The 19611-nt window shown below is 56.4% G+C and overlaps 6 protein-coding genes across 6 annotated transcripts; 5 read left to right on the top strand and 1 right to left on the bottom strand.

The window, feature by feature from the left end:
- Window positions 1-996: 996 nt before the first annotated feature.
- Window positions 997-2106, top strand: COL26b_009263 (uncharacterized protein; the record flags this gene model as incomplete). Its single annotated transcript, XM_053181997.1, has 2 exons — window positions 997-1547; window positions 1608-2106. The coding sequence occupies 2 exons, from the start codon at window positions 997-999 to the stop codon at window positions 2104-2106; spliced, it is 1050 nt and encodes a 349-aa protein (XP_053034113.1).
- Window positions 2107-5964: 3858 nt separating this feature from the next.
- COL26b_009262 (uncharacterized protein) lies at window positions 5965-7230 on the top strand (the record flags this gene model as incomplete). Its single annotated transcript, XM_053181996.1, has 1 exon — window positions 5965-7230. The coding sequence occupies one exon, from the start codon at window positions 5965-5967 to the stop codon at window positions 7228-7230; it is 1266 nt and encodes a 421-aa protein (XP_053034112.1).
- Window positions 7231-9415: 2185 nt separating this feature from the next.
- On the top strand, window positions 9416-10657 carry COL26b_009261 (uncharacterized protein; the record flags this gene model as incomplete). The annotated part of the gene is made up of 1 exon (XM_053181995.1): window positions 9416-10657. The coding sequence occupies one exon, from the start codon at window positions 9416-9418 to the stop codon at window positions 10655-10657; it is 1242 nt and encodes a 413-aa protein (XP_053034111.1).
- Window positions 10658-10975: 318 nt separating this feature from the next.
- On the bottom strand, window positions 10976-12499 carry COL26b_009260 (uncharacterized protein; the record flags this gene model as incomplete). The annotated part of the gene is made up of 1 exon (XM_053181994.1): window positions 10976-12499. The coding sequence occupies one exon, from the start codon at window positions 12497-12499 to the stop codon at window positions 10976-10978; it is 1524 nt and encodes a 507-aa protein (XP_053034110.1).
- A 1327-nt stretch (window positions 12500-13826) lies between these two features.
- Window positions 13827-16399, top strand: COL26b_009259 (uncharacterized protein; the record flags this gene model as incomplete). The annotated part of the gene is made up of 2 exons (XM_053181993.1): window positions 13827-13883; window positions 13940-16399. The coding sequence occupies 2 exons, from the start codon at window positions 13827-13829 to the stop codon at window positions 16397-16399; spliced, it is 2517 nt and encodes an 838-aa protein (XP_053034109.1).
- An 853-nt stretch (window positions 16400-17252) lies between these two features.
- COL26b_009258 (uncharacterized protein) lies at window positions 17253-19580 on the top strand (the record flags this gene model as incomplete). The annotated part of the gene is made up of 3 exons (XM_053181992.1): window positions 17253-17584; window positions 17645-17737; window positions 18662-19580. 3 exons carry the CDS (start codon window positions 17253-17255, stop codon window positions 19578-19580), a joined length of 1344 nt encoding a protein of 447 aa, XP_053034108.1.
- Window positions 19581-19611: the final 31 nt, after the last annotated feature.

Raw genomic sequence — 19611 nt, 5'->3', positions numbered from 1 at the left:
ATCCGTCCCTAGTTCCCACTGGTGCCCTAGTTCCGTTATAGCAAGCTGCTATCCTGATGTCTCTAGGTAGTCTGTTGTTAAGAGGATAGGTTAAGTCCTATCTCTTAGTAACGCGGGCAGATCTTCTGGAAGAAGTCCGTTCTCCTGCTCGGGTGCCACAGAGGTTGTTGCACTTCACGACTTTTCGCCGTCAAATTGCGATGCTCCAAGCAGAATACACGGCTTGCTTTTCCAAAGAAGATTTGATGCTATCTTGACGCGGGACTCTACAGCCTTGCGTGAAAGGCGTTAGCTTGAGCCCTAAGGTTGAGACCACGTTTACGCTGGCGTTCCTTCGCAAACTACATAGATTCTATCGAGGGCACATATGCAGCGACCCGTCCGATTGGTGCAACCCTCCCTGTTGCCACGCGGATGGCTGGGTCTGGGCAAAAGCGTGGCCTGGACAGAGATACCTGAGAACCGGGTGTGCTTTGAGAGACATCATACTCCTAGATTGGGGCAAACTCACCTCGTCATACTAAATATAGCCTCAATGCTTGAAGAAAACATGAGATGTGTTGTTCTATCACCGAACTACGTGCACATGAAGGTCGTCGTATGTCAAGTTTGATTGGGGATTTGTCCCCTATAATTCAAGTCCCAGGTTGCCAAATGTGTAACCTTATTGTAGTAGGGTGTTGTCCATTTGGCCAACTATCCTTGAACCGCATCCATCTTAGCAGACTCGCTTATTTGGCTGAATCTGTTCAACCGTTGGACTAGTAACTGAGGCGGGCCCGTTTTGAAGTTGGTTCAAAATGGGTCATGTGACGTGGACGTAAGCAGTGACTCACGGGTTGGTACTTCGGTTCAGTCCCGAACATTTGATTCGGTCCAGTCCCGAAGGCGACATTTAAAGAGGGGATGGTAAACGAGGCGACGCTAAGGAGACACGTTTAACAACAAAATATCGTCAGAGCCTAACCAGCGTTGCAACAAAAAGCGAAATCAACCATGGCGTCCAACATTATGGACCATCCGGCAGTGGACCTTTTGAAATCACTGATGTCAATTGTCAGCACTAGCGAGCTTGAACACAGTATTGGCGTGTTTCTGGAACAGCATCTTCAAAGCTTGGGTTACACTGTTGAGCGCATTCCGATTGCGCCCGGATCCAGTCGACATAATGTCTACGCCTATCTCGGCTCAGAGAGGACTACGCGGGTGCTTCTAACGGCTCATATGGACACCGTGCCGCCTCACATCCCCCTCATAATCGACGGCGACATCATCCGGGGAAGGGGTTCTTCTGATGATCTGGGCCCATTGGCTGCTCAAATCCTAGCAGCTGAGGAGCTAAGAAAGGAAGGAAAAGTTCGCGATGAAGGTGACATTGGGCTATTATTCGTGGTCGGCGAGGAAAATGGAGGGCATGGAATGATTGCGGTCAACGATATGGGAGTCACGTGGGAATCAGGCATCTTTGCCGAACCGACTGAAAGCAAGCTTGCGAAGGGACATAAGGGTCAAGTTGCTTTTGAACTCATCGCCAATGGCGTCGCCTGGTAAGTATACTTTGATTTTGCATGAAGATGCCACAGAGATGCTCATAGTTGAACAACCAGCCATTCGGGATACCCGTACCTCGGTAAAAGTGCAACGTCTGCACTGCTTGCAGTTCTGAATGATCTATCAGCTGCGAGCTGGCCTGAGTCCGAGCTCCTGGGCCCTTCTACCTTCAACATTGGAACTCTTGAGGGAGGGGAGAAGCACAACATCGTCGCTCCTTCTGCCAAAGCTCTTTGCGAAGTCCGCATGGTCTGTGACTTGCCCGGAATCAAGATCAAGGTTGCGGACATTGTCTCGCGCCACGCGGATATTGAGCTGAAGTGGGTGTTTGAATACCCAGAAGCCTTGCTGGACTGGGAGATAGACGGATTTGAAGCGGCTCCCGTCGCCTTTGGTACGGATGTGCCTCGTCTGCGGGCCGAGTTCTGTAAGAACAGAGTTCTCTACGGGCCAGGCTCGATATTGGTTGCTCACGGTCCTGATGAATACATCCGCGTACCAGAGTTGATTAGCAGCATAGATGGATACAAGAAGCTTGTTCTTCACTTCCTCTAGTTAGCAAAATGCATTAGTATTTCTTGAAATGATTCCACCCACGAAAGTTTTACATTTAGTATCAGATCGTTGTTCTTATGCAGGTGGTTGTGATAAAGCACACTCGAAGACTCGATTCAACAATACTGATCCTGAAATGACAGCACTTCTTCTCGTGCCCGGCCTGTTTGATAATACCTCACAGCATCCGGAGTGACGATGAACTTACAACGGTGCCTGGTCGAGTGGAAGAAGGATGTGTTTGATATTTAGCTCCTGTCTTGGCCCACTGAAACAGAAAAGGTAGGCCATGACATAGTTCCAAGTCAACCCTATCGCACGGTTTGGAACGGCCTTAGAACCAGCTTTCTCCTGGATTGGGCTCGGATTGGGCCTGGATTGGGCTCGGATTGATCCTATATATATGAATTTAGAGCAACTGACACGTGACAGATTACGTTACATAGAAAGAAATTACAATTTGTCCTAGAAACGGAGGGCTCCTTGCAGCTATTCCCAACCCCCCTTTTCTGTTTACACCACTCTCACTGGTCCCCGACACAACCTGCATCAACAAACAACACAACCCGCACTGATCATCAACCTTATTCCAAGAAGAAATATCCAAGAGTCTGCTCCTTATTTATTCCCCTTACGTTCTTTTCTCGAAGATGGATTCGATGGACATGATGCAGGGGGTAGGAAAATTTCTTCGCGCCTTGATTCTATTCTCGAAGCTTCAACACTTGCGCGTCGCTGCGCGTCGCTGACCATCTTTGTGAACTAGATGCATATCCAGTCTCTTGCCCCAAGTCGAAAGGACGTAGCCGTCGCCCTTGGCAACTGCAAAGGCTGCTCCAAGCCCGGCTTGCACGCCTTCACAGACGGCATCCCCTACGAGTGTTTTCTCTACGAGCAGCTCTGCACAGAAAGACAAATGGAGGTTCTTGCGAGTTTTACGATTCATGGGATCCACAACCGACTGCACACCCTCAATATCCGGGTCGAGAAGCACAGCCGAGTGGTCATCGCGATAGAGAATTGCCTCCGTGACAACACGATAATGCCCGCGGGTCGAGCGGCAGCCCTCCGGAACGTGAACACACGCAGGAAAGCCATTGCACACTTGGAAGCCAGGATTCAACAGGACCACCGATCTTTGGCGATCAGGCACAACGAGTTCGCCGAAAGTCGAGCCGCGATCATTCGCATCCAGAACAGCATCGAAAAGTCGGAAAGGGCGAAGGATCCGGTCGATAAAGAAGCTTGGGTGATGGAAATAACCGAAAGATTCCATGAGGAATTGAGGGCCGAGATACGGGAGGCGGATGAACGAGCATATGAGGCCGAGGCGCGTTTGGGGAGGTCACGACACGAGGGCGCTGCCCCCGACACGTTCCCAATGTCCTTTGAGCAGGTCCCAGACAGAGCACAGGAAGATGTCCGACGCATTGGTATGCGCGGGATGATGGGATGGGGACTTTTGCGTTACTCCGAAGAAGCGGCTATCAAGACGGAAGAAGAAGAGCTTGACCTCGGCGATTCGTGGACGACGTGGATAAGGTCATACCATGATGTCTCATTCGCAGGTCTTCCTCTTGAATGGAGATCAGGCCAGGCCACTTTGCTTGTCAATCCACGTCCAGAATCGGCACAAATGATGCCGTCAGTTACTCACTCATCGGGGCCGCAACGCGGTAGTTCGACAAGGTCATCAAGACACCACCCCTACACCACGCCGAGGTAACGCGCGGTTTGGGAGCGCACTCCTTGGAGAGTCACATTACACCAGAAACGTTGTTTGCCATGAGCTCAGCACGAGGCGCAATGAGTACTGAATCCATTCAAAATCGATTTATCACGAGATTCAATTTACTTACATAATCGTCAAGTGCCTATAAAAATACCACATTTTCCGCGTCACAATCTCGCGTCACTGCTCCAGCCCTTTGTCAACTGCCATCCAGAACGCTACGACCCGCGACCCAGCACAGCACACGTCGCCGTTGCGTAGAGACCGCCAGCTCAAAGTGATTCTCACCTTTGGCCAAACACCTCGACAGTAAACAATAAGTTGATCCGTGAACTTTTTTCATAGGAACTAGTTGATTGACATGGTGTCTCTCACACAGATGATCAGACCCCCCGTTTTCCGCACCGAGAAACCCACAACCGTGGAGTTCGGAACCTGCCAAGGCTGTTACCGACGTGAGCCGCATGGGACCCGACGCCTGTACTCGTTTGAATGCTTCCTCTCTGAAAGGTTGTCGGCCGAGAAACACAAAGACTCAAAGAGCGTGCCGCCCGAATCGAGATGGACGAGTTGTTCTATGAAAATATTCGTGTCTTACAAGCCGTGCGGCCAAAGACGCCAATCTACAGCTATGAGCGGCCAGCCGTGGGACCAAACGATGCGAATTTATCAGAACACGCGCGGCATCAACTCGAAATGGACGCTCTTGAGGCGGAATCCCGAGCTCTCGACCAGTGGAGCCAAGAGCTTAAGGAGCAATCCAACGCCATCGAACGCAGGAACCAAGTTTTCAAACGATTGAGCCAGAAGCTGGATGTGCTTTCACAGGAAGCGGACGTCCGAAGAGAAAAATACGATAAAATCGAGCTTGAAATCAGCCGACTTGAGGCGAGCATGGATAAGTTGGAAAAGGCAAAAGATCCCACCGACCGAAAACTCTGGATTCAACAACTGCTGCAAGAAACAAGCGATGAAGCGAGGGATCTGCACAAGGCTTGCGAAGAAGGAGAACGACGAGAAAGGCCGCCGTGCAAAAACAACAACGACGATGAAGATGAAGTCGCCTGTATCAAAGGAAAGGGTTCGCAAAATGAACCCAATGATCGCGTCGGTGGCTCGGCGTCGACTATCACTCCGAACGTTGTACGCCGACTTGGAGACGCAGCCATCAAGACAGAGAACGAGGGTGACTTCATCCCATTATTGGCTGAACCTTGGACAAAACCTTTGCCCGTTACAACCTCGAAACCACCTGAGAGATCTCTGGAGGGAACCTATTCAGGTACAGCGGTAACAGCATCGCCAGGCGCTGTTCTTTTTGGACCTAGACGCACGTACAAGACCGAGGAGAAATCGTCAAGATACCAGCCGTATCCATCTCGTAGATGAGGTTAATCGCCAGCAGTGTTGACGGTCATGCGGTTGTGCTGCCATTTGGTTGGAGCGTACTTGACAGTTTGGTCTCTTTCTTAGCTTGCCCCCTTTAGTTTGAATTTTCCTGAATTAATACTCACAAGATTGTTCAACTTGCATCAATGGTTTTTGCCGAGTTATCCATCGTATCGCTATTGATAATGGGTCAACGCTACGTTGGCTTCTGACAGCAAGATCGCACACAACTCCCCCCCATCTCGTTGCCCAGATTGATCCAGATCGGAACGTCAATCAGGTGAAAAATTGACCCGAAGGATTCCACATCGCCCAATGGACATTGCATGTTGGAGAAAAAGCAACTAATTGGGATGCAATCAACCCCTGAACTGCCGTGGGTGCACGACCACGTGTAACAGCGCAGGCCAATCCCACAGCGAATCAGCCCCTGAAGCGTGGCGTCACACGGGGCGCAAGACTCACTTTGAGCCACTAGGAATTTAAACCACAGACGCGTCTCCCATCCAACAGCTTCGGTCGTGTTTCAACCGCGTCATTTTCTTTGTGCCTCGCCCATTCTCACCACTTCATCGTCGACTCTCCATCCTATATTTGACCGAGCAATCGCCAGCACCACACTCCGTCACTGTCTCACCTACGCCTGCACATATCAGATTACGATCGGGAAAGGGAACCTCACAGCCCGCACCATCCGCCAAAGAACAGCGCAGCCCAAGCCGGCGACGACTCCAAAGATGGACCCCCTGTGGTTGGCCCCGCACGACCGGGACGAGCGCTCCTGCAAAGGCTGCGGCAACTACGGCAAGCACATCGACATGTTCGGCTACTACTGCGCCGTCTGGGACCGCAACATGGCCGTCGCGGGGCGCACCATGGCCGAGCGGGCCTTCGCGCGCGCGGAGCGCATGCTCGCCGCCGCGCAGGAGGGCGTCGACGCCTGGGAGGAGCAGATCGAGGCGCAGGATGCGCTGGTCGACTCGCTGCGCGAGGCCCTCGACGCCGCCGAGGCGCGCCGCGAGGACCTCGACGAGAAGCTGGCGGCGCAGCAGGCGCTGTGCGAGCGCGCCGAGAGGCAGAAGATGGCGCTCATCGACGTGATGCGGGCGGCGGAGTATCGCGAGGAGGCGGAGGCTGCGGCGATGGAGAACGCGGGCGAGGAGGCGGGTAACTTTGACGCGGAGATGGAGGGGCCGGAGCGCGTGCAGGCGCTGGATCCGCATTTTTGGGAGGCGGGCACGGAGTGGTGGGATGAGGAGACGGATGACGAGCCGGAGGAGCTGAGCTTTGAGCAGTCGACGGCGTACTATGCGTGGGAGCTGGCGTACAAGCGGAGGATCGCTGGGCGTAGGACGCATGAGGCGGAGCGGCAGCATGGACGGCGGAAGCGGGCGGAGCGGCAGCTGTACGTGGAGAGGAGGGTGCGCGAGGCCGAGGCAGCTGGGAGGATGATCGATGCAGATCACTGCGATCACCTTGTGCGCTCGCACATACGGGCAAGGGAGCAGCAGGGCAGGCAGCACGCAGCTCAGGAGTACGCCCAGGAGCAGAGACAGCGGCTGAGCCGGGTGGAGGCGTGGGCTGCCGGCGTGCAGACGCCTACGCCGGGCCCGTCGGTGAAGCAAGAGGACGAGCTGTCGGAGCTGCATTCGCCGGCCATGTTATCGCGGGTTTCTGTCAAGCGGGAGGGGACGGGCGAGGATCTGTGGCGGGTGGCTTCGGCTGTGCCGGATCGGACGGACGTGAAGCAGGAGATGAAGGTGGAAGAGGACATGGGGGAGGATCCGGAGGAAGAAGAAGAGGATGAGGGGGAGGAGGAGGAGGAAGTGGAAGTGATGACGAGAGCGCCGAAGAAGGAGGAGCCTGAGCCAGAGTCGGAGCCGCAGCCGGGGCCAAGCCGGAGTATCCCCGCGACTCCCCGCGCCCCGGCTTCTCCAGCTGCTTCCGGCCGGCCGCAGCGAACGACCCGGCGCACACGGAGGACGCAGCCGTACCCGAGTTGAGGGGAGGCTAAGACGCAAAAGTGATGAGACCCATGTTTTACGCGAAATTTCACTTCACACTTTCGAGCGAGAATACTACAATACAATCAATATCAGTCATATTCCTCCGGTCAGCTACCCGCCAAATGAGGAATCCTCAAGGTTCATCCTCCGAACAAGGCGATGCATCAATGACGACGATTGGGTTTGGGTACAGACACCAGACGAAGAACATAACCCAATCCGATCGATTGGCGTGCTTCCAAAAGCACAGGCAACTAGCAAAAAAAGAAAGCACGATTCCAGTTCCTTGGCTTCCAACCACGCACCATATGCTCGCATGGCCCGAGTCTCACTCGGGAGCGGGAGCGGGCCGGCGGGGCCACATATGCACCGTCACATCCGCCGCCGGCGCCGGGAATGCACACGCAAACCGCCGAACGAAACGAACACTGTGCGCACAGTTTGCAAACCCTCTTGAATCATTGCACAAGACTTATCAAACATATGTTATGAATTCCACCTTGCGGAGCTTCAGACCCAAGAAAACCCCGTTGGAGCGGACCTCCTGACCCCCTTCTCGCCTCGGAGCTACCCCTGTCACGGGACCCTGCCAAAACCCAGGGTCGTCGGACCAGGTAGGGGTGCTCCAGGAGCTCGTTTCCCGGACGCCGCAGCCGAAAGTGCGAGTTTCTTCAACCCAGCAAGAACCCGCCGTCTCCGTAAAACGGGGCTCACCTGAAGACGCCTTGCCGCTTTTGGAAGCAATCTCGGTGGAGAGCTACCCAAAACCTAATAGATTTTATGTAAATTCTGGGGCCTCGTCTTATGGAGATCATCAAAAATATCCTTTTGTTTTCTTCTTCTGACGGAGCAACGGCCGCGCTGCAAGTTGCAACGGGTGTGCGTCCCCCCCCCCCCCCCATCCCCCATGCACCTTGTGCAACGAATCGGCACAGAAGGCGGCCCCAATGAAACAGTGGAGGTTCTAGAAGTTCTCTGGTCCGTCACTCGCCCGCTCTGTGTGTCTTGAACATGCCCACCCGGAATGTCAGGGTCGCATGCGTTCCGGCAGGCCGCGCAGTAGTGTTGGGAGTTTATTACCAGGCCGCTGGGAGCGAGGAGCTGCCGGGTGACATGGCTTGCGAGTCGTGTGTGCTTGGGCGTACATACGTATGCAGCACGCATCACCGCGTGACGTGACGGATTTGTGAAAGATGTCGGTGAGGATGGAGAGGCATTACTCGTCATCACTGCGGCTACGGATACAGCATGCACAGCTGGAGTCAATTGCAAAGAGTCGGTCAAGCACAAATCCCTCAAACTCGTATCACCAGAGCATCACAGGTTTATTCACTGCGAAATGTGCTTCTTTCATACGCAGCAGGGTCCAAACCTTTAGAACCCAAGGTTCCGGTAAAACTCATCTGGCATATACTAGATGGAGCTCCAATATCCGTCATCGCTAACTCGTAACGAGCCCAAGCTATCCACACCTTGGCTGGCTCTGCCCAACCCCTGGCCTACTTGCACAAGAACCCACCGCAAATCTTTCGAAGCGGGAACCGTGGACACAAAAAAAGAGGATCGTGACCCTTTTTTCCTCTGCTGCTGTTGGTGGGCAGACGTCAGAACCCCGGCCTCGTTGCCAATGAAGCTGCGCCGTTTCGCGAGGTTCGATTGCTTTTTGAACCTGACACCATCCCCATCCATTCCCATGGGCCCCCTTCCCCTCCCCCATTTACCACGTTTTTCCCGCCGTCCACCTTTGATCCCTACATTTGCTTTTGCATTCTGGACTATCTCGTGATAAACCCATCTCCACCGCAGAGGCAAGATCGATCTTGGAGATTCACAAGAAACCTGACAAAAGAGAGGTGAGGCAGATTGTCAATCTTCCGGATCCCCTCCCCTGCCTAGCTCTCTTAGGGCTGAACATGGGAATGGGAGATGGTTCCCGTCATTGAGAAGCTTGATTGCTTACACTACAATGCCACAGCCACACCGGGTCCCCTCCTCCCCCGACGGACAGGGACGGAAGACAGTGAAGCAAGCTCGAGCAAAGCACAAACATACGCCTGATCCGACCAGACCGGAAGACCGAGATTGGAACCATCAATATACCGGAAAGTGCGGGACGGGCAAGCACGGGACAACATACAACCACCGACGCGAGACACAAGCCAGTCCGGCCTCAAAGCCGGCCATGGACCCCGACGCCTGCCGCAACTGCGGCCACTCGGGCAAACACACCACCTTCCTCGACCACCGCTGCGCGATCCACGAGCGCGACGACGCCGAGCGCGACAAACTACAAGCCGACGCCGCCCTCGAGCGCGCGCGCTCCCTCTGCGAGACGTCCCTCACCCTGATGAAGCGGCAGATGCAGGAGCTCGAGGACGCCAACGAGGCCATCGAGGCGCTCGCGGCCGCGCTCGCGGCTGCGGAGGACCGCCGGGAGAGGGTGCGCCGCGACCTCGGCGCGCACGGCGACGTGTGCCTGACGGCGCGGTCGAACCTCGAGGCCGCGGAGGAGATGGCCATCGCGGCGGCGGGGCGGTATTTTGAGGCGGGCCGGGCGGTCAGCGCGCTGGAGGAACAGGAGGCGTTGGAGGCGAAGAGCAGTGAGCCGAGCTGGGAGCGGGAGCAGCAGCAGCCAGAGGAGGAGGGTGAAGAGGAAGAGGGGGATGCGAGAAGGTGGCAGCGGAGTAACGAGCGGTTCTGCAAGTGGCTGCGGCAGAGCGAGGCGCAGCGGCAGATTATGAAGTCGTCGTGGACGAAGCTGCGCGTGGCGGAGCGGCTGGCGGGCGAGGGTGCGGAAGTGGACGAGGAGCAGGTTGCGAGGGAGAGAAGGGTGCAGGAGTGGGCGGCGGCGCGGCGGAGCGATGTGCCGCCGGATGAAGACCCGACGCTGGTCACGGAGGAGGGCGCCGAGTCTGAGCCGGCGGCGCCGGTGGTGGCTGCTGCTGTGGCGGTGGCCGTGCCGCCTACGCCTGCGGCGACGAGGTCCGGAGCCGCGAGGCGGGCTGCTGCGGCGGCGCCGTTGAAGACGCGCGGCCGGAGCGGGAGGACTGCTGCGGCGGCGGCGGCTCCTGTTACTGCGCCGCCATCGCCGACGAAGACGACGACCACGACGACAGGGAGGGCGCTAAGGACGGCGAGGAGGGTGGAGAGCCAGACGCGGAGTGAGCCGAGCAGGCCTACGACGGCGACGAGGGCGAAGAAGGAGCCGGTGACGGCGAATCAGAAGGCTGCAGCGACGAGGGTGACGAGGGCGGCGCGGACGGGGAAAACGGCAGCGGCAGCCGCGGAGGCGCCGGCGACCCACGGAGCGAGTGCCGGGAGCTCCGGGGCGCTTTCGGCGTCGGGGAGGCCGCAGAGGGTTACGAGGAGGAGGAGTAGGGTGCAGCCGTACCCGACGCCGGCGGCGCAGCCGAGGTGGAAGTAGAGATTTGTGGTTGTTGATGTAGATTGTGTTGTCTTTATATACCCAGTTCGTTCGACCGGGGCAGGGTTGGGGGGCACCGGAGTTGAGGGATTGAATGATACACGCGGAGTTTAGATACCAAAACTTTAGACTGAATATTCTCTCATTTATTCCATGACATCTACACTGCATTAATCACTGAGTGAGATAAAGATAAGCCCAAAACATGGCGATGGTATCTAATCAGCAGCATCATGATTATGTAGATAAGAAACCTCCTAGGACGGATTACTTAAACCCCCATGGCGTCATCCAACCCATCCATCGCGACATGCAACTCTAAAAGAACCTCCACACCGAATCCGCGCCTCTCTTCTTCTTGAAGCCGCTGTACCACCTACACAGCGGGTACATCACGCTCATCACAAACGCCCAGTTGAGCGCCCACACCCACACATTGTCCACCCCCGTCGCGGGCCGTCCGTCCGGCGGCGGCGGCAGCCCCGTGTCGCGCCCGACCAGCGCCACCAGCAACAAACACATGCTCATGAGAATAACCATGTGCAGCACGTAAAAGAACAGCGCCGACGTCCCGAAGGCGAGCAGCACGCCCAGCCACCGCGTCGCGAACTTGGGCGGCACGGCTGAGAAAGCAGCGAGAAGGAAGAAGGTGCCCGCTAGGGTGAAGCAGTAGAAGGCGACGTCGGGCGGGTACTTTACGATGTAGAAGAAGGACGCTGGGGACGCGAGGTACGGGTTTGTGGCGGGGTGGGCGAGGTGCTCGGGCGCGCGGAGGCAGTGCTCGGAGAGGTTCCCGACGCGCAGCAAGCGGGTGAGGACGAAGGCGGCGAGGAAGAGCAGGCCGGCGGTGATGTTGGCGCAGACTTGGGACGGAACGGGGAGGTGCGGGCGGGCGGTGACGAGGCGGGCGTAGAGGAGGCCGAGGATGGCGAAGGAGAGCCAGGCGAGAGGCGGGAAGGGAGAGACGACGTGCGGGGAGATGACTTCGAAGAACCAGAAGCGCCAGAAGTCGTTTGCGTAGGAGGTGGTGGCGGTGGTGGTGCAGGTGCCGTGGGTTGGGGAGAGCCAGATGTTCCACCAGATGGTGACGAGGGAGAGGGCGAGGAGAAGGGCGTTGTGGGCGTGCCAGGAGATGGTGGTCGCTTTGGAGGAGGGTTTGGTGCCGGAGGGGGTGTGGTGGCCTGCGTGTTCGAGCAGAGGTTCTCTCTCGCGGCCGCCTTCATCTGTGAAGATGTACCGGTCGAGGAGGGCGGCGAGAGCGGGCTCCGTGGCTGCGATACCGAGCCAGAGAAGCCCAGCGAGGACGTAGTCCACCCCCAGCGCGACGAGGACGACGTTCATGAACCAGAACCTGCCACCCGTGAGCACGAGCCCGAGGACGACCGACACCAGCGTCAGCACGGCGCCGCGAACGGCAAAGTGGCGGGCCATGCGCGCGGCGGACCAGCCGAGCCTGCTGCGGGAGCGGCCGAAGTAGACGACGCCCATGCCGAGGAGGAAGGTGAAGCCCGGGGCGCAGAGGTGGGAGAGGGTGCGGACGAGGTAGCCGAACCACCAGTTCCAGGAGTCGACGGGGACGGAGTCGCGCTCGCCGTCGGGCGGGCCCGTGGAGTGGCGCCAGGCGTTGAGGCCGACGGTGTTGTGGTCGAAGGCCATGAAGAGCATCAGTAGCCCGCGGAGGAGGTCCGGGGCGAGGGCGCGCTGGGGCGCCGGGACAACGGGTTTGGGTGGTGGTGATGGTGTGGTGTTGTATGCGTAGCCGTTGGAGGCGGTTTCTGCGCCGGACTCATGATTGTTGGTCTGGGCCTCGAGTCCGGGCGCGGACTCTGGAGGCGGTGGCATCGTGGTGTTGGGGTGTTGGACTATCGTGGGAACATCACGAAAGGGAAGTGAAGGTGAGAAGAAGAAAATGGTGCTTATTTATGGAGAATGGGCTCCGAGGGAATGGAAACTGGGGACGTTGCCCAAAGGTCCAAAAAGTCCGAGCCGCGCGCGGTGTCTTAGCGTGGGCGTGGTGGACTTTGGACGGGCGGACTGTTGAATGGATGACGTTCGCTTTATTCAGCACATCTGGGGAAACGCGACTTTCCAGTGTCTCAGGGGTGGGCGGCCTAATGTATTTCGAGTCATCCAAAGTCCACCTAGAGAGGAACATAGGGCTGCATTGTTGATGGCCTTTGGGGTTTACAAGTTCAATGTTCCACATCTAGCCCTCGTTCTTGTCAACTGGTCCTGTCTTAATTGGATCTTCCTGCATACGAACAACCCTGTTCGTGGTCTTCCTCGGAGACTTTTAGCTTCTGTCATCTCGTTCAAAGACGCGCTCGGTGCGTCAGACGGAGCAACCGGAGCGTCCGGCCGACTGGGAGAAATTTGCCGCTGACCAATTGAATTCCGCCTCGCCGGCGCAGAGGCATTCAGGGGGCTGCTTACTGCGGACTTTGGGGTGAGAAATCCTTTGTGATTTTCGCTTGGTTCCCTCTTTGATTGAGGAACATTTTTTCGATAAGAGAGCGTGTCCCTTTTCAGCCAGCACTTTATGACTCTATATGTCAGCGCCTGTTCGTCTAGAACAAAAGGTTTAGCTATGTGGGTAGGTGCTATTTCCTACTATGATTTTTGGACAGAACATAAATAATGGAAGTTACAGTGTACAACATGCTGGCCCACATGTCTCAACTGAAGACGAGAGTACAGTGATTCAATGAGTCATGGACGCCCTTCCATCTCTTCGGCAGAGTTCGTTGTTCAACAGAGACAACGTTCGTGAAGATGTCAAACGCCCGGCCCGAGATAAACCTTGCCGCACCACGCTCTTATCGGCCCTCACCTTACCCTCCGGCCTCCCCCCTCCCGGCCTCTCTTCCGAACAGCGGGGCCCCGGCCAGCCCATATCTCCCGATTAAGCAATCTTTAGCACCCCATTGGTGAAGCCATCCGGAGAACATCTTAGCTCCAAAGTCGTCATCGCCTGGCGCTGTCACCCCTCACTGCCAAAATGCGGAGGGCCCCGCCAACACCAGCCGTTCCGAGTTCCGACCTCCGCGATGGTCCCCCACTCGGATCTTCAACAGCTTGAATCGCGGGGTGATAAATGAGCCCCATGAACCGCAGATGTTCACGATGAGCTGCCTCTACAATTGAACTCTCTTCACATCAACCCGTCAAAATGGCTGAAAAAACAGACACCGAAGCAATCCTAAAGAGCCTCACGCTCGAGGAGAAAGTATCTCTCTCTGTAACATCCCTCTCACACAAAACATCTCACTAACCGTTCACCAGATCCGCCTCCTCGCCGGCCGCAACTTCGTCGAAACAGGCGACGTCCCCTCCAAAGTCCCCGCCATCAAGACCACCGACGGGCCCAACGGCACCCGCGGCGCCGCCATCGACGGCAGCACCAAGGCCGCCTGCTTCCCCGCCGCCTGCAGCATCGCCGCCACCTTCGACCGCTGCCTCGCCCGCGCCGTCGGCGCCGCTCTCGCCCAGGAGTCCCGCGCCAAGGGCGCCCGCTGCCTGCTCGCGCCCACCGTCTGCATTCACCGCCACCCGCTCGGCGGGCGTAACTTCGAGTCCTACAGCGAGGATCCGTTTCTGGCCGGCAAGCTCGCCGCGGAGATGATCACGGGCTGTCAGGGGTTGGGTGTCTCGGCGACGATTAAGCACTTTGTGGCAAACGAGCAGGAGACGGCACGTACGACGGTCGACGAGACGATTTCGGAGCGCGCGTTAAGGGAGATTTATCTACGCCCGTTTGAGATTGCCGTGAAGGAGGCGAAGCCGTGGGCGGTTATGTCGGCGTATAATCTGGTCAACGGGGTGCACTGCGACTCGAGCGAGTGGCTGCTGAAGGAGGTGTTGAGGGGGGAGTGGGGGTGGAAAGGGCTGGTGATGAGCGACTGGGGCGGGACGAACTCCGTCGCGGAGGGGATCAAGGCCGGCTTGGACATTGAGATGCCCGGCCCGCCGAGGATACGCAAGCCTGCTGCGGTGCTGGCGGCGGTCGAGAAGGGGGAGCTCACGGAGGATGTGATTGACGAGCGGATGCGGACGATCCTGGAATGGACGGAGCAGTTGAACGGGTTCCGCGATCCGACTATCACCGTTGAGAAGGCGATCGACCGGCCGGAGCACCGGGCCCTCATCCGCGATGCCGGGGCGCGGGGCATCGTGCTGCTGAAGAACGATGGCGGCATCCTGCCCCTGACGAAGGAGAAGGTCAGGGGCAAGAAGATCGCCTTGATCGGGTACGCCAAGGATGGTCTCGCGCACGGCGGTGGGAGCGCGAGTGTGAATGCGCATTACCGCCTCCCGCCGTGGGACGCACTCCACGCCGCTCTTGGGGAGGACGTCGAGTTCAGCTACGCCAAGGGCGCGCACAAAGAGCGCCTCCTCCCGCCCATCAGCGCGGACGGCCGGGTCGGCAAGATTGTCGGCCTCGACGGCCAGCCCGGGTTCAGCAGGCTGTTCTACGACTTCCACGGCCAAGCGGGCGACGAGCCCGTCTCGGTGCTGCACAGCTACCCGAACTCGGCGTACTCGCCGCTCGGATCGCAGGAGTCGATGTGGAAGACGCTTGATATTGTCGGCGACTTCACGCCGGCGGAGTCGGGGACGCATTACATCGCCTGCTCCGGCATCGGGCCCACGCAGGTGTTTGTCGATGACGAGGTTGTGTTTGAGCAGACGGGCAACTGCGCGGATCCCATGGGTGCGCTGTTCCTCGCAGCCAACGAGCCGGAGATCAAGCACGCTTTCGAGGCGGGCAGGACGTACCGCCTGCGCATCCACAGCAAGCCGCCGACGAAGATCGGTCTGGAGATTCTGGAGGGCAGGACGGGTGTGCGGATGGGCTTCGCGCTTGAGTCGGATCACGATGCCGATCTGCAGGGCGAGGCGGCGAAGGTAGCCGCCGCCGCGGACCTGGCGATCGTGTTCACAGGCCACGATCCGCAGTGGGAGACCGAAGGACGCGACCAAGAATCCTTCCACCTCCCCTGCGACCAAGACGGGCTGATCAGCGTCGTGGCGAAAGCGAACAAGAACACGATCGTAGTCAACTCCACCGGCGTCGCGGTAGCCATGCCCTGGCTGGGCAGCATCTCCGCGCTGGCCCAGTCCTGGTTCCCGGGGCAGGAGTGCGGCAACGCCATCGCGGACGTCCTCACGGGCGCGGTGAACCCCGAGGGCAAGCTGCCCGTCAGCTTCCCGGCGCGGGTTGAGGACGCGCCGGCGCACGGGAACTTCCCTGGTGAACGTGTCGACGGGCAGTTGAGGGTTACGTATGAGGAGGGCGTGTTTGTGGGGTACAGGCACTACGACCGCGTTGGAAAGTCCAAGGTGAACTTTCCCTTTGGCTTTGGGTTGTCCTACACGAGCTTCGAGTACGCCAACTTTGCTGTGGCCAAGAAGGGCGGTGATGAGTTTGATATCACGGTGGAAGTTACTAATACCGGCAAGCTTGAGGGCGGCGCTGTGGTGCAGGTTTATGCTGGCAAGGCGGCTCCGTCGCCGGATACACCAGTGAAGGTGCTTGTTGCGTTCGACAAGGTTCGACTTGCGCCGGGTGAGACGACATCTGTGCAGCTGTCTGTCGCGGCGAAGGACTTTGCGTCGTTTGACGAGGCGGGAAGGGAATGGGTTGTTGAGGCTGGAGAGTACAACTTCACTCTCGGAGAGTCTGCAGCCGAGACAATTTCTGTGGTCGCAGTGGCTCTAGATCGGCTGACATATCAGCGCTAGAATGGAATATTGCAAAGGTTATGAGACAGAGTTATGAAATACCTCATAGAAAATGTAACTGCTTCATCGCAGTCGAGATGGCGGCCTCAATCTAAGATCGAATACTCACGTGCCACGAATGTGTAGCAAATGGCCATTGCAACCTACCTATGCTCACAATTGACGTGTCTCGGACGCCTGCATCATAGTCATAGTAGCACGAAAACCCACAGCCACGACTGCGCCCTGTCCAAGAAATTAGAATGAAATTGGAAGTGTTTTCTAAGGAGACATGCGCCGGCCAAAAAAAGAGCGGACACTCTCTAATCGATACCACTACTTCAACGTCAGCTACGCTATGAACAGGCCCAAAAATTCGCAAAATAATATTCTTAAAATAGCCTGAAGGTTAAGGAATCTTATGAATTTAATGTTTAGATAATTCGGCTTTCTAAATCGTGGGTAGCTGACTGTGAGTGGAGACTGGGAAGCTGGACACTGCGCTGAATTTTGAACCCCCCCCCCCCCCCCCGGGGAAAGTCCCAGGACAGGGCCATTTTTGCGGCTCTTGGCTAAGACAGCGAATGTCATTAACAAATCTGCCAGCTTGAGTTCGCCGGAGATTACACACATTTGAGCGGCTGCCTGAGCAAATGGCGAACCATCAGTCCGAATGCGGCCATTTGGGGTCAATGTTGTAGGCACCGAGAGACATCAAGACGCCTCTGATCCGACTTCGCCTGGGCTTCGCCCCTACGAGAAGAAAACTAGAAATCGGCGTCGGATCCTGGCCCCGACATTAATGTCCGTCATGTATTCGTCCAGCATAGAATCCAAAAAAAAAAAAAAAATGGGCTTCCATTTCAACCCAAACATGTTCTACACCATTCGATGGTCTGTCTGGGGCCAGCAGATTTGGGCTCTTGTGGGTGCCGTAGCTGCACTTACTACGATGGCGATCCTCCTCGGCAAATTCAACAACCGGCCTGTTTTCAACCAGATGGGAGTTACGCTCAATGCCATTATCTCTGTGCTTTCGGTCGCAGTAAAAGCTGCTGTGGCTTTCGTTCTCTCAGAATGTATGGCTCAATGGAAATGGATTCTGTACGCTAGGGAAGACAGGCTCATGATCGATTTCGATCGACTCGACGGGGCTGCACGTGGTCCTTTGGGCAGCCTGAGGGTGCTGTCGAGAACAAAAGGAGCGTACGTATCAAAGAATGCCCATGCGCTTCGTAATACATGGGCGCTAATATCGACCACTAGGCCTATTGCCCAATTTGGGGCTGTCCTGACCATAGTTGCCCTCGCCCTAGATCCTTTTGCCCAGCAGCTACTTAGACTTCGCGAAGCTATCGTGTACGACAAATCAAACAACGACACCTCGGCACTTATTTCACGAGCAGCAGAGTACTCCTTGGGCGTTGCACACACGGAGAAGACTCATTTCACCAATTTAACTTGGGATTGGGAACGCAATGCATCTATCACAACAGCAGAATTCGACTTCTGGAATATCACTACTAGCATTCCACCCTCAATGGAAGGGGCAATCATGAGTGGCTTTTACAAATCGCCGGAAGAATTGCAACGGGAAACTCTTTTCCGGTGCTCCTCGGGAAACTGCACCTTCGAGCCATTCGTAACCCTTGGCGTATGCCATAGATGCACAGATCTCTCCGCCAATCTCACCCGAATGCCCGGCAACTACGACGAATTGCTGAACACAATCAAGCCGTATCATACTGCTAATACACCTGGAATCATCGTCAACGGGTCAACCATGTACGCCACTGGATTCAGCCTTCCCAACGGCCACTACATCGCCAACACCGAAGGCTGCCAACCTTACCACCGCCAAAAGTGTAACAGTGAATCATATACTACTACATCTTTCGGTACCGGGAATCCAAATAAGACAGTCACCATGACGGACATTGACACTCTATTATGGTCTATGAGTATTATATACGCAGATATCAAGGCGTTGAATGCGTCTGGAGCGTTGAAGGATTTAGATCCGTGGTCGGAAGAACCTTAACCGCCTGAGGTGACTTGGCCAAACGTGTCACTGAAGGCGTTAGAGTGCGGCCTCTACTACTGCGCCAAACGCATCACCTCAAATGTCGAAAATGGTCGCCTAGAAGAAACCGTCGCAGAAATTGCCAATACTAAGCGGTCAGAGTTTTCATGGGACTTACCAAAAAATATTTACATGAATATTAACGACAAATATGACCGAATACCGCCGGAGTACCGCGCCCCCCCAGACTAGTTGCGAAGTCTGGAATTCCACAAGCTTTGGTCCGTCGTCACCAAGAACCCTCTCGAGATCGTAAAAGCCTCAAAGGAAGACGATTGGCAGATGCAGTCCTCAAGAAACCAGGTGACGATCCAGTCGGAATCTGTCAAATCAATTAGCGCCTACATCCAAACTCTGTTTCGATGGGAGCCCTGGTTCAACGATACTAAAGTTCGCGCTCAGCTTAGCCGTCTTGAGGGCATGGAAAATGCTGTCGGCTTCAACGGCGCATCGTTTGGACCAGTCACGTCCCTCTATGCCGCAGCCCAGCCACCGGCGTTGAACAGGCTGGTGTCACTTAGCCGGTCCGACTTTGCGGGCGTCTCCGCAGTCTTCGAATCCATGGCTATGAGCATGACGAATGAGATCAGGCGGACCCACGAGGACGCCGACGTCGCTCGCAATGGAATGAACACCATGACCTATGAAGGGCTGGTGGGCAGCACTGTTGTGTTGTACGAGGTCAAGTGGCAGTGGATAGCATTGCATGTTACTGTACTGACATTGGCCTGCACGTTGATGTTGATGACGATCATCAACACGAGAAGCAACGTAGATGTGCCGTTGTGGAAGAGTAGCTCACTGGCGGCCCTTCGGCGTGGAAACGACATCGGCGGGTTGCTAAAGGACTCTGGCAAGTCTGTGGCCGACATGGAGGACGCAGCGAGGAAGATGTACATGAGTGGACGCCGCATTGACGTCGACGAGACTAAGTATCAGGGAAAGCAGTATTCGAATCTCGTGGAGAGCGAGAGAGCCTGGCAAATCGATCTGAGTGAGGGATTAGCTGAGACGTCGACAACAGATACTGTCGAAGAGCGGTTTGAACCCCCAAGCCCAGCGTCGTTCCATGACCAAGGGTTGGAGATGGCTCCTAGAACATATTCCCACACATTCTAGCAATAGTTCATCTTCGATTGACAGATTGTTA

This window comes from Colletotrichum chrysophilum (genome assembly GCF_026319265.1).
Source record: "Colletotrichum chrysophilum strain AFK26 chromosome Unknown scaffold_87, whole genome shotgun sequence".
NCBI lineage: Eukaryota > Fungi > Ascomycota > Sordariomycetes > Glomerellales > Glomerellaceae > Colletotrichum > Colletotrichum chrysophilum.
This window is presented reverse-complemented; position numbering and strand designations above follow the sequence as displayed.